Below are 13,006 nucleotides of genomic sequence, written 5' to 3'. Positions count from 1 at the left end.
CCTGCCGATGCAGGGGACACGGGTTTGTGCCCCGGTCCTGGAAGATCCCACATGCCGCGGAGCGGCTGGGCCCGTGAGCCACGGTCGCTGAGCCTGCGTGTCCGGAGCCTGTGCTCCGCAACGGGAGAGGCCACAACGAGAGGCCCACGTACCGCAGAAAAAAAAAGAAAAGGATCCGGATTTTTTTCCCTTTCTCCTCTGAGAGTTAAAACCCCTAAAAAGGGGAAAAAAACCATTCCTAGTGGCTCCACTAAAAACATCTGTGTGAAACTCCCTCAAATAGGTGCCTTTATTTTTATTTTTTTCAGCAAAGAAAGATTTATTGCAGTGTCAGGCAAAGAGAACGGGTGGCTTGGGCTCAAAAACCCTGAACTCCAAATAGGTCCCTTTAAATGAGCGGTTTTAGAAGGATCTAGAATGGTCCCTTATTAGTTTAATGGACATGTCACAGAGTGGCTTGCCAGGGATTAGAGCAGATGAAGGAGAAGGAGGAGCCTAGTGAAAGAGCTTGGCCTGCAAGAACCTCAGGAGATAAATTTTAGTTCTGGATCCACCATGAACCTCTCTTTAGGCCTCAAATAACTTGTTTAACCTACCCAGGCCTTAGTTTCATCTGTAAGACTACGGAGGTTGAACGGAATGAAGCTCTAAGAATTCTCAAAACGCCAACATCCTAAGAAGGCAGACAGACAACACACGTGCCATCTTCTCTAAGGAAAAACGTCAGCCCGGGAAGGCCTTGAAATCATTTTGACACTGTTTCCATCACCATTCTGGGGCAATCAGCTCCAAAGTGGGGTGCACCTGCCTCACATGGTAAGAAGGGTGATTCACAGGAGGGAATATTAGAATTCCTATTTATGTGGGATTTACCACATACATATTAGCACAGAAGTACACATAGGACTTATAAATAACTTAATAAACAATAGTGGAAGTATACTCAGAAACACTTATTAGAACATGTGACCAAAAAAGTTTGGAGACCACTGACTGAAGAAACTAGTTAAGTAAGGCAATCAGACCGAACAGTTTGACAACCAGACAAGCTGTGGGTGAAGTGTCATGATTAAATCAGCAGTTAGTGACTCCAGTGTGGTTTATATCCTCAGGACAGTAAAACCATACTTTATATCAAGTTGTTTTTTTTTAAATAAATTTATTTATTTTATTTGTTTATCTTTGGCTATGCTGGGTCTTCGCTGCTGCGCGCGGGCTTTCTCTAGTTGCGGCGAGCGGGGGCTACTCTTCGTTGAGGTGCTCAGGCTTCTCATTGCGGTGGCTTCTCTTGCTGCTGTGCACAGGCTCTAGGCACGTGGGCTTCAGTAGTTGTGCCACATGGGCTCAGTAGTTGTGGCTCGCGGGCTCTAGAGCACAGGCTCAGTAGTTGTGGCGCACAGGCTTAGTTGCTCCACAGCACGTGGGATCTTCCCAGACCAAGGATCGAACCTGTGGCGCCTGCAATGGCAGGCAGATTCTTAACCACTGCGCAACCAGGGAAGCCCAAAAGTTTGTTTCTTAAGTCTGATCTACGATAGAAAATCAAAAATGGGGCATGCAGGACTTCCCATGGTCCAGTGGTAAAGAATCCACCTTTCAAGGCAGGGAACGAGGGTTCAATCCCTGGTCCAGGAACTAAGATCCCACATTCCGCAGGGCAACTAAGCCTGTGCGCCACAACTACCAAGCTCACATGCCACAAAGTACAGAGCCTACATGCCCTGGAGCCTGCACACCACAGCTAGAGAGCCCACACACCCTGGAGCCTGCATGCCACAACTAGAGAAGAGAAAACCCACAGGCCACATCTAGAGAGAAGCCCGCGTGCTGCAACCAAGACCCGATGCAGCCAAATAAAGAAAGAAATGGGGCATGCAAACATTTGAGGACATGATAAACAGCTTTTCACGTCAATACCTCTGAACAGGAAACACACATGTAAAAACAAACTGGGGGAAAAGAAAGCTAAACAGAAAATCCAGTATTACTGCAGAAATTGAGAGCACTGTATTTTATCTTGATCTAGGCCTAAAGATGAAAAAGGGGATTCTAGAGACCTCTTATGGCTCTAAACAGTGGACATCTTCACAAAACACCTTTCTACTGAAGGTTCATGAATTTCTCAATATCCTACAATTAATAATTTATTCTAATTTGGATTTCTCCAGTAATTGCACATCAATCTTTGTGAAAATGAATCTTGCCTACAACCAAAGATAAACAACAGAAGCTCGAGCATTTATTGCGATACTCAGAAATTTACCCTCTAAAGTTCCCCAAGAAAGGATACTGAAGAAACTGGCGAGAATGGCTGCCTTGAAAAGAAGAACGGGGGCCAAGCGGGAGGAGCAGAGCGCGAACGTTCACTGTATGTTCTCATCTGCCTGTTGACTTGTGTCAGGTGTTGGTATTACTTATTCAAGCAAACTACCAATCAAAAACATAAAAATTAAGTATCCCAGACTAATGTGGTGTCCACCCAGCCATCCTACCTTTGCATGCTACCTGGTGGTAATTCTTAGGTGGATGGTGACTTGGAACCAGCAGTGTGGCACTCGCCTCTCCTAACCCAACGATGCACTTGACGCCCAGAGTGGGCAGCTTTCAGAGGACGAAGCCAACTTGCTGAGAGTTGGGCTCTAAAAATAAACATTTTGCACATTTCTTTTAGCCTCTTTTCTCTCCATAAAGGCCTCCACAGATGGCTTCTTTACATCATGCTCTCAAATGACTAGCTGATAAATATTCATACTTATGGAAATTGTATTGTACATACTCCAAACCCCCAGCCAGTTAAAGTTTGTATTTTCTGTTATCTCAAGGGTGGTGCCCCCTTGCTCATGGGTCTTGTCCTCTGTAAAACACACACAAATTTGTGCACGCACACACACAGATCAGACACCAGCTTTTGCCTCTGTATGATTAATTTGCTTAGAGGCGATTCTGATCCTCAGGAGGACATCAGGCCATGTCTGGAGACATTTTGGATTTCCATAACTGGGGGGTGCAGGGTACACTGTGTACTACTGGCACCTAGTGGGTGGAAGCAGGGATGCTGCTCTACACCCTACAATGCACAGGACGGTCCCCACATCACCCCACTCTCTGCAAAGAATGGCCCAGCCCAAATGTCAATGGTGCTGAGGCCCTGGGAGACACAACGTGAGGCTGAAAGCAGACTGGGTTACAGATTAAAACACTGAAGCGGAACAAGGTCAAAGCAAACTGCAACCGCAACAGAAAAACTCAGTGGGGACAGTGGAGGCTCTACATGAAGTCTAGCCTCTCGTTTCTTATTCAAATTAATACTCAATTTATTAAGGTTATATATTCAAGAAGAAGTTTCCTTTCAGTCTTCAAGCACGACTTAGAAATATTTTAGGAAAATTTTAGTTAAAATGTAAAACACTCTCCTTTCACTTGTTCTTCAATTAATGCTCAATTATCTCACGTATTTGGCAGACTAAATTTCCCTAAATGTAAACATCGTTTACAAATTTGATTAAATTCCTTTAAGCATTTCCAGCTACAAACTGAACACGACTTTCTCAAGCATTTCAAACCCCACAAAGAAAAGACTTGCAAACAAGCCAGACTCCAACCATTTACAAATGCCTCTGTCCGTGTCTAGAGGACAGCGGCATGGACTCCTGGTCCAGACCGCCCCTTGCTGCTTCCCTGACCTCTGTGCCCATCTCACCTGTAAAGTGAGGGCGCCAGCACTCATACGGCATAGGGGAGGGAGGTTTAAACACACACACACACACACACACACTCAGGGCAAAGGGATCTACTCACTGTTCTGGGTGTCCTGTGGTGTCTTCTCTCCTGTTCATTCCCAATTTCTCTAGCTTCCCAAGCCCAGTGCAAGGAGCTGACTGGATCTCTTGTCAGGTCATTACTTCTCCATCGATGAGCCCCAGGGCTCACCACACTCCCTTCTCTCCATCCACGGCAGCCTCCTCAAGGCAGGCTGGTGCCAGTGGACTGTCGGTCACCTCCTGGGCCCCCCATCAGGCACCCAGCATCCCTAATGTCTCCTTCTTAGCTCCCGCGACCACCGGAACCTTCACTTGCTCGCTCGTTTGCTATCTCTGACATGAGAATAACTACCCACGAGGAGTCTCTACTGAGGACTGCATGTGGCCCGACATAGACACACAGCAGTTGCTTATTAAACACTTAGTGAAGAAACATGAAATACAGGCACTTGGGCTTCCCTGGTGGCGCAGTGGTTAAGAATCCACCTGCCAATGCAGGGGACAGTGTTCGAACCCCAGTCCGGGAAGATCCCACATGCCGCAGAGCAACTAAGCCTGTGCACCACAACTACGGAGCCTGCGTTCTAGAGCCCACGTGCCACAACTACTGAAGCCCGCGCACCTAGAGCCTGTGCTCCACAGAAAGAGAAGCCACCACAATCAGAAGCCCGTGCACCACAATGAAGAGCAGCCCCTGCTTGCCGCAACTAGAGAAAGCCCGCGCACAGCAACGAAGACACAACACAGCCAAAAATAAATAGAAGAAATACAGGCATGAATTTCCACGAAAATTAGAAACTAAAAGGCTTTTCATCTGAAAACTAGAGGAGGACTGAGGACTACGGAAAGGACTACAGAAAGCACCCCACAGTGACTGGCACACGCTATGTTGTCTGCAGTAGTTTCCGTTTTGTTTTTTCTTAAGCAGAGCTCCAATCTTACGACTCACAGACTGGATGGCTGTGCACCATCAGGAACGAATTTTAAATAGGAAGCCTCATACCCCCAAGTCCTCCAACACTCTTGGCACCTTTCAGGGAGGACACCCCATGACCCAAGCCCCCCGGCCTGGGCACCCGGTGCTGACTCACTGAAGCTCTGCAGCAGCACGGACATTTCTGACTCTAACAAATGCTGGGTTGCATTTTCTCCACATCGTGAGAAGTCTTCTAGAATTCACTTAAAATAAAAAACCAACATAAAAGAAGTCCGAGCCCCCAGCGGAAAGAAGCTCTCTAGGTGAGCGTGGTTGCCCTGACACAGCTTAAACGGGTGCTCAGAACCCAGACAAAGAAAATACACAGAGAAAAGCAGCATATTAGCCAGTTTAATTTATTTAAGAATCTTACAAAAAAAGGAAAAAAAACCAGAAAAACAAAAATCAAAAGACACAACAAAAAACCTAAATACAGAATTCATTACGCTTCATGGTTGATCGTTTTTACTTGCAAGGGTATAAAACCTCGCTAAATGCAGCCAATACATTTTTATTGCATGAGACCCAATTTTTAAAGTTACAAATCAAAACGGTCAGAACAATCGTTTCTGGACACTCGGTACTGTATTACCACGGAAGGCTGAAGCAGTGCAGTATCATCAGAACAGTGCGTACCCTTCATACACTGACGGACATTCAAAACAGAGTAGCAATATAAAAAGAGAGATTTTAAAAAAGAGAACAGAACAGAAACAACCAGAAGAGTTTACATCCACCTTTGTTTCAAATTGTCTTTGGATTCCATCATATGTTGTCTCAAGATGCACCATGTCAGATCAGTAAAGGAAGATCTATGCCTACGTATAAAAGTATCCTTTGCTCAGCAGAGGTAGAACCTGGCAAAAGTTTTATTGCAGAGATACAGCGTACCTCTTCCCACCTCTCATGGTTGATGGTAGATACAAGTGGTTATTGAAAAATAATATCAGTAGTTTGCAAATTCAGTATAAACCATGAACAGGATGATTTTTTCTGATGGAGGTGAGACTGCAATGTGCTACGTAGAAAAAAAGCTCTCTGCCCCGTAAAGTGGAAGTCAGAAAGAAGGCTGAAGCTTCTTTATCCTCTTCAGTGCCACAAATACTGTCACAGCAAGAAAGGCCCTCAGGACAGGGTGGACGGAAAAGCCAGGGAGTTCTCACTAAGGGGCCGGCGGACTGACCCTCAGCCCCAAGGAGGCCTGACCTGCAAGTATCAAAGAGAACTGACGCTCCCAGGTGGCACCCCTTGCTCGACTCTGCACTACAAGGGTGTAGTCTAGCCTCATGGTGTCCTGACGGCTGCTGCTCCCCGGGCGCCAGAGGAGGAAAGCCGGGCAGGACGTGTTGGGGCAGGGATTCCCACTGGAGCTCTCCTCTGAAAGGCCCCGTTTCATGACAAATTAGGTGCCTAAGACTTACCTAAATGCAGACAACTTTTAAATTTCAGGAAGTCTACGAAGTTCAGTAGTAACGAGAGAAACATGTACACAAATGAAGGCCCAAGAAAGGCTCACGGCTATCTTTCCTGAAAGTTGAGGAGGAAGATTTTCTTAAAAGTGCGAAATCTGTAATTAAAAACGCAATGTTGGCCTCCCTGGTGATGATTACCACCACTTTTGTGAGCCATCCCTGGGTCTGCCCTACTGGCAACACTAATCCAATCATTAAGAATGCCCTGATCCAGCTCAGCTCCTAGCTTTACAGCCAATCTAGTCAAGATCAATTCACCAGCTCACTGGTGGCAGGACAGCCCAGCAGATCCTACCAGCCAGTCCCTCCACAGTTAACTGGCTGTTTTACCCTCAGCACAGAATCAACCCTTGAGCTGAAGGCTCATGGAAGCCTCCACAGCAGTTGTGCTGCTCGATTCCGGAGGAAAACTGTCCCTTAAAGGACATTCTCTAATGTCACCTGTCAGCATGGACACCAGCATGTACCAGGTCTGTCTCCACTCCTGCTATAAATATCCTTAACTGGTGGGAGCAGAAGCAGATTACCCATGCTCACTGGAAAGTAAGCTTCTGATTGTTACTTGCAGGCTAAAAGTACACGCTGGACTTCTTAAAGAAACAGAAAATCTGCAGCAGTAGCAGGTCATAAATCACTGTTCAGATCTGCAAGATTTTCCTCTCAGCTGGAAAGCCACAAGGATGAAGGATTTGGTGCAGGCCTGAAAAATTGCAAGGGTAGGAACAAGTCGGGTTTACTGAAGAGCAAGTTTGATCCCAAATGCACTGAAGAAGTTAGAGGAGCTTAAAGGAAGTCTTGGGAAGAAATTTTTTAGGTGAAAACATGAGGCTCACTATAGCTTCCAAAGAGCAACATAAATGAGCATAACTAGTCATATAATGACAGTATCAGAAATTGCACTCAAGTACATTCCCCCCAATACAATGCATTGCACACAGTAAAAATTTGTAATAAAAATGCAAAACACAATCAGGCATGTTGAAAAATATTAACACAAAACAGACATAGGAATTCTATGGTAAAGATGCAAAACCGAATTCTAAAATATATGAACAAATTCAACTAAGAAGTTTTTCATACGTTTCTACATCCAAAAAAAAAAACAAATTGTAAGAAGCCCCCTATGGGAAGTCAAGAAAAGAATAAATAGGATTGAAGGGAGGAGGGAAAAGAGAAAAACAAGCTGGTGGCGTCCCAATTTACAAGAAATATTTACATTCAGAATTCAAAAAGAACTCAACATTTCTATATATACACATTATGTACATATATATATATAAGTACAGCATAAAATCAGAAGGTGGGTTTTGGATTTCACCTCAAGTATGCAGAAAAAAAATTACTAGCTAGCTCGAGTTGCAGGTATCTATAGATGTGTTTCCTTCACTTATATGCCCTTAAAAGACACTGCCTTTGTACTAGACAACTGGCATCCAATGAGGACTTTTTACAAATGGCTTTTGCTCGCAGCTGTAGCCATGACATGGACTGCCTGCTGCATATTCCAGCAGCAAAGCGTGCACAGTGAGCGTGCGAGGTGTGGTGTTAGCCAAGGACTCCAGACATAGAGGAAGGATAGTCAACAAATGCCTACTGTCCCTGGGATGCCTGCACTAACCGAACATCTGTTAACTGCATACTGGTCTAACAGCGACTCTTATGTAGCACCATTCTTAGAAACTATCAAATATCATTCAGGTACATTTTTATTTTATTTTTTCAGGTACATTTTTAAAATGAGAGTATTTAGATAGGGACCTTCCTCTTAATATCTAATCAAGAAAAGGACCCAAGTGAAAAACACTTTTCCTCTGCTCCTACTTTCATAAACTGAAATGCATCAATCATTTCTAATCTATTGCTTTTCTTCCCCTCCTGCTAAACTGGAAAGTGGAGGGGACTGAGGAAAGGCTCCCATTATACAACGGTAAGTGTCTGGTACCCTTTCTCGTCACGCCTGTTAGAAGTTGCTCTAATAGCATCACATGGAGATTAGCAAATGAATGCCCCAGTGGCTACAGCGAGAAACTTATGCTTCTAGAATATTATATACCCCTGGAGCTTGGTAATCTAGAACTTTCACCATTACAGATGAAGCAGAATACAAGTAAAAGGTTTACTGTTGCAACTCAAAAAGGTTTCTGAAGTGCTAGTTGGATTGGAATAAATATATATATATACATACACACACCACTACATTGCTTTGGATGCAGGTTCTTGCTAACTTATATACAGATGCAAAGAAAAGATACTGAAGAGTGTATCGGCAATTTAGCAGCAAAAAGGGAAAATTGCTTAAGATATTTACTTTTTCATCAAGTGTGTTTAAAAATACCTTATTAATACTTTTAGGAATTCATATCGTTGATAAATATCTGGATTATCCCACTAAACTGCAGCTTGTGGTAGGGAGGGTGCTAAATTAGGGGAACACTACCCCCTCGCCAATACCATCTGAGCAGCTCTGGACTTGGAAAGTGGTTTTCAGTACAATCGGCACTGTAAACTCTGAAAACACTAACGTGACTTGTAATCAAAATCTTTGTGCTCAGAGCCATATTGCTAAAAAGGGAGAAAAGGCATTACAGAGGCCAAATGGACTCACATCGGGTTCAACAAGGTCCCTGGGTTCAGACGTGGCATTCAGATCCTGAAATACAAGGATCTGTTGTACAGAAGTTAGCTGTTGTTGAGACTTGATTTTTTGACAGAGGAGGACCTTGAATGCTGGCTTTTCCCATGTTGACCAACCTAAAACTTGCTGACTTGGGTAAGGGCACAGTGTTAAAGGTCATGTGTTCACCTCCAGAGAGGAGGATGGGAAGCAGACTGCCGGCGCTCACATGCACACCACACCACGATAAGCATGTGCACGTGGCACCTCGGCTCCCCATCCATTTACACGGCTGCCTTTCTGAGGTCTACTTTGAGAGTTTTCAGAGGCCTTATTTCTGGACTTTTTTTTAAAAAAGCAAAACGAAGCTGTTCTACAAAGAACAGAACATACATATATCCCCCTTTGTAACAAGATAGCTATTCCAAGAGCAAACATTACATCATAAATTGTGAGGGTCAACTAACTGCATGCTAAAGAATCCTCACACTGAAGCTGCTTGGAAAAAACCATAACCTGCTAAAAACGATACTCCCACACACAAAAAAGGGAAGTTGGGCCAAGCCTCCAAGAGGGAGTCTCTTTTCCCCAACCCTGCCATTTTGTCTCACTGGAGGTAACAGGCTTGTTATGCTTCCCCCTCCACAGCTCTATTTCACCTTGGGATGTTGATGGAAGCTGACTGGGCTCCTGATTTAAAAACAGAAGAACTAACTGGGAAGTTTTGGTGCAGGTGGACAATTCTGCTCTTGACTGCCAGCTGGGTCTAGTGGCCCTAACAAGGGACATTGGTTGATATTCCTATGGATCACTGCCTGAGATATAAGGACTAGACTGAGGATAAAAGTTGCATCCACTGGGCAAAATATGCCAAAGAACAGAAATTATTCTCAACTTGTCCCTGTAGGCGTCTAGGATAGATAATTCCAAAGAAAGAAAACTCACGGTAAACGTGACATAACCAAACGCAGCCTTGAAGAAACACAAGAGGATGATAGCCCTAGCTTTCCCATCACTTAACATATATCTCACCTAATTCTGCAATAAGTTTAGAAAGTTACAAAGGAGAACAGTTCAACTTGAGAAACTTTCAAAAGTACTATCATTTTACCCCTTCCTCAACACCATTTCAATTTTGAGGGGTAGGTTTTAAACCAAAATATAAGGCTACCTGGAATGTTGAGCAACACGCAAGTTCTGCAGCATCCCCATCACAGACTACTTTTGAAGGTGGTGAGGGCCTAAACAAGAGTCCACTTCTGCTTAGTATAATAACTTTTTATTTGACATCTACAAGATTGTGGTATCTTGCAGCTTTTGACCAGGTTTATACAATCTCAGTTTTTCAATAGTGCAACCTGTGCAAGCAAAAAAAAAAAGGAAAGGAAAAAAAAAGGAAACAAAAAGACCAATTGTCCCCTCACTTGTTTTTATAAACATCTATTATAGGCGAAACAAAACTTACCCATATTATAGATAAGTGTCTATTCACATTTGTACATTACCATTTTTAACAGCTTGAGATAAACTCTACAATGTCTTACAACACATTAAACAATATTCAAGTTACTGGGTAACAACAATAACAACAAGAAATAAACATACAGCAGAAGCCTCAAGTGTTTCCTCATTGTCTAGTTTACAACTCAAGTACGGTTTCCATTTTTAAGAGTGACAAAGCAAATTAAGATAACGAAGTAAAAAAAAAGGAAGATTGTTTGCAAGACGGAAGCCAATTTGTACTTCTTTCTAAAACTATCTTTAAGTTAAGAAAAATGTAATTTTAAGAAAAGCAGGCTTGTAGCCATTTTTGCAGCACACATTAGGAATACTATTAATACATTAAAATTAACTTTTAAGAGTTTTATCACCAAAAAATGTATGTACTCATTACCTTGACAAGAAACCTGGGGCAGGGAGAATGGGAGAAGGTGATTTCGCAGGGTTTGAAGCAATACCCAGGTATAAACACTATAAAAATGCAATAACCAATGCTGTACATCTACAAATGTTTCTCTCCGTTACTTGACTTCTGTGTTAATCTTGTTTACGCATGCTTTCAAAGACATGCACTGTCAGAACAAAAACTAGAAAAAGAACCTGAATGCATGATATGTAACCTTTCATTTCATGCTTTAATAAGCCTATTGTTTTAATAAGTTGGAAAAAGAAACCAATATATATTTTCTCTATTTATAGACTCAAAACACATGCATCCGGGGATAAGTCCCACAGCAATGGCATGGATGTACTGCGTTAACCCTGAGCACTGTATAACATAAAAGTAAAGCCAGTTTGGGAAGTTCCAAGCATTTTTAAACCAATTATGGTTCGTAGCTTTTCACAAACTCACAAACAAACAGACTGACACACACGCGCACATACCCCTCTGCTCACCCAAAGTAAAAGCATACGGTAAGTACCACGGGAAAAGCACGAGGAAAGACATATGTACCACCATCGGCACTGCTGATTTTCAGTTTTGCTATCTATTCCAGGTTTGTCCTTATTCCCAAAAAAATTAACTAGAGAGAGAGCACAACTGAAAAAAAATTATAATTCTTTGGAAACTGTCCCTGATTTTTATGCAAATGATATGCTTCAACAGCATTTCATATACATCCATGTTGAAACCTGTCTGTTCTTATGCGTTGCTCAAATTGGCGATGCTCTGGGGGTGACGCTGCTGCCAGAGCTGTTTCTGCTGGACCGCAAGCTGTTGAGACTGGTCTGAAGTTGACAGGAGATTTATAAGAGGAGACACACAATTTGCAGGAATGATCAAACCTGCAATTAGAAAACAAGAATTTATAAAGGTTGCTTCCAGGAGAAACCACACTGTTTTACAGCTTCATAGCAAATTCCAAATGAAGTATAATATTAAGTTTAATGAATAAGACTCCACAAAAAAACTAAATGAACACCTAATAACTGAACTGGCCCCTTCAGAAGTAGCCCGATTCCTCAGCAGCATCACCCACAAATACCTGAGCACATGCGTCTAGTGCAACACCATCTTCTTGCTGAAGCAACAGAAGGCCAAGTACAGTACCTTCCTATCTACTATCTTTGAAGCTCCACAAATGTATGCAAGCACCACCTTCTTTGGCATATACTAATGTACCAAAGAGACTACAAAATAGTGGCTGCAAATTCAAATGCGTACTGAAGCAGTAACTTCTAAGTGGCACAGTGTGGAAGTCAGCAAACTGGAGAGTATATATATCCTCTGTAAGGGAACTTTAACTCCTCCCATGTGGGAACAGGGGCTCAATGTTCCAAGCTTCTCTGTTGTTGCTGCTGCTGTTGTTGTTTTGAAGAAGATAGAAATCCAGTCTTCTGATTTTTTTTAAATAAATTTATTTATTTTATTTATTTATTTTTGGCTGCGTTGGGTCTTTGTTGTTGCACACAAGGTTTCTCTAGTGGCGGCGAGCGGGGGCTACTCTTCATTGTGGTGCGTGGGCTTCTCACTACAGTAGCTTCTCTTGTTGCGGAGCGTGGGCTCTAGGCACATGGGCTTCAGTAGTTGCAGCACGCGGGCTCAGCAGTTGTGGCTTGTGGGCTCTAGAGCGCAGGCTCAGTAGTTGTGGCGCATGGGCTTGGTTGCTCCGCGGCATGTGGGATCTTTTCGGACCAGGGCTCGAACCCGTGTCCCCTGCATTGACAGGCAGATTCTTAACCACTGCGCCACCAGGGAAGCCCACAATCTTTTGATTTTTAAAAGTTGGCAACTAACTCAATTGAAATCTTGCAACCAAAAATACTTGAGGATCAAAAAAATGTCCATGGACTGACTAGCCCACAGGCTACCAATGTGCAACCCAGGATACAGAGAAAGGTTGTTGCAAAAGAAACAAAGACAATGCGACAGGGAAAGTGCAATAACTGGGTGGATTTCCGTGAGGCCTGTCATTGAGGGAACAGTGGGAGCGGCTAGCCTGGTCTCCCTTGCTCCCTGCAGGACTCCAGTCCATCCCCTGTGCACAGTGGCTTTGACTTCCATAGTCTCAATGTGGCACAATGAACATAAAGACTTCAGAGAATCCTTAGTCTTCATACCAGGGAGCCCGCACAGATGTCGACAGTGAGGGAGGGGAGCAAGAGCACCGAGGGCAGCATAAAATCACAACCACATCAGGATTTCAGCCAGAGCCAACTACACCCATTCAAAAGCTTAACT

At 43.5% G+C, this 13,006-nt stretch overlaps 1 protein-coding gene across 1 annotated transcript in view; it reads right to left on the bottom strand.

Moving 5' to 3' along the window:
- Positions 1–5,083: 5,083 nt before the first annotated feature.
- Positions 5,084–13,006, bottom strand: part of SBNO1 (strawberry notch homolog 1) — a 58,186-nt gene continuing 50,263 nt past the window's right edge. Inside the window, exon 31 of the mRNA XM_082667917.1 lies at positions 5,084–11,610. Within this exon, the coding sequence (XP_082524043.1) occupies positions 11,468–11,610 (143 nt within the window). The 3' untranslated portion in view covers positions 5,084–11,467. The remainder of the gene's footprint in view (positions 11,611–13,006) is intronic.

The sequence above is a fragment of the Grampus griseus genome (genome assembly GCF_964374135.1).
Source record: "Grampus griseus genome assembly, chromosome: 12".
NCBI classification, from domain to species: domain Eukaryota; kingdom Metazoa; phylum Chordata; class Mammalia; order Artiodactyla; family Delphinidae; genus Grampus; species Grampus griseus.
The sequence above is the reverse complement of the archived record's forward strand: the minus strand, read 5'-3'. Positions and strand labels throughout refer to the sequence as shown.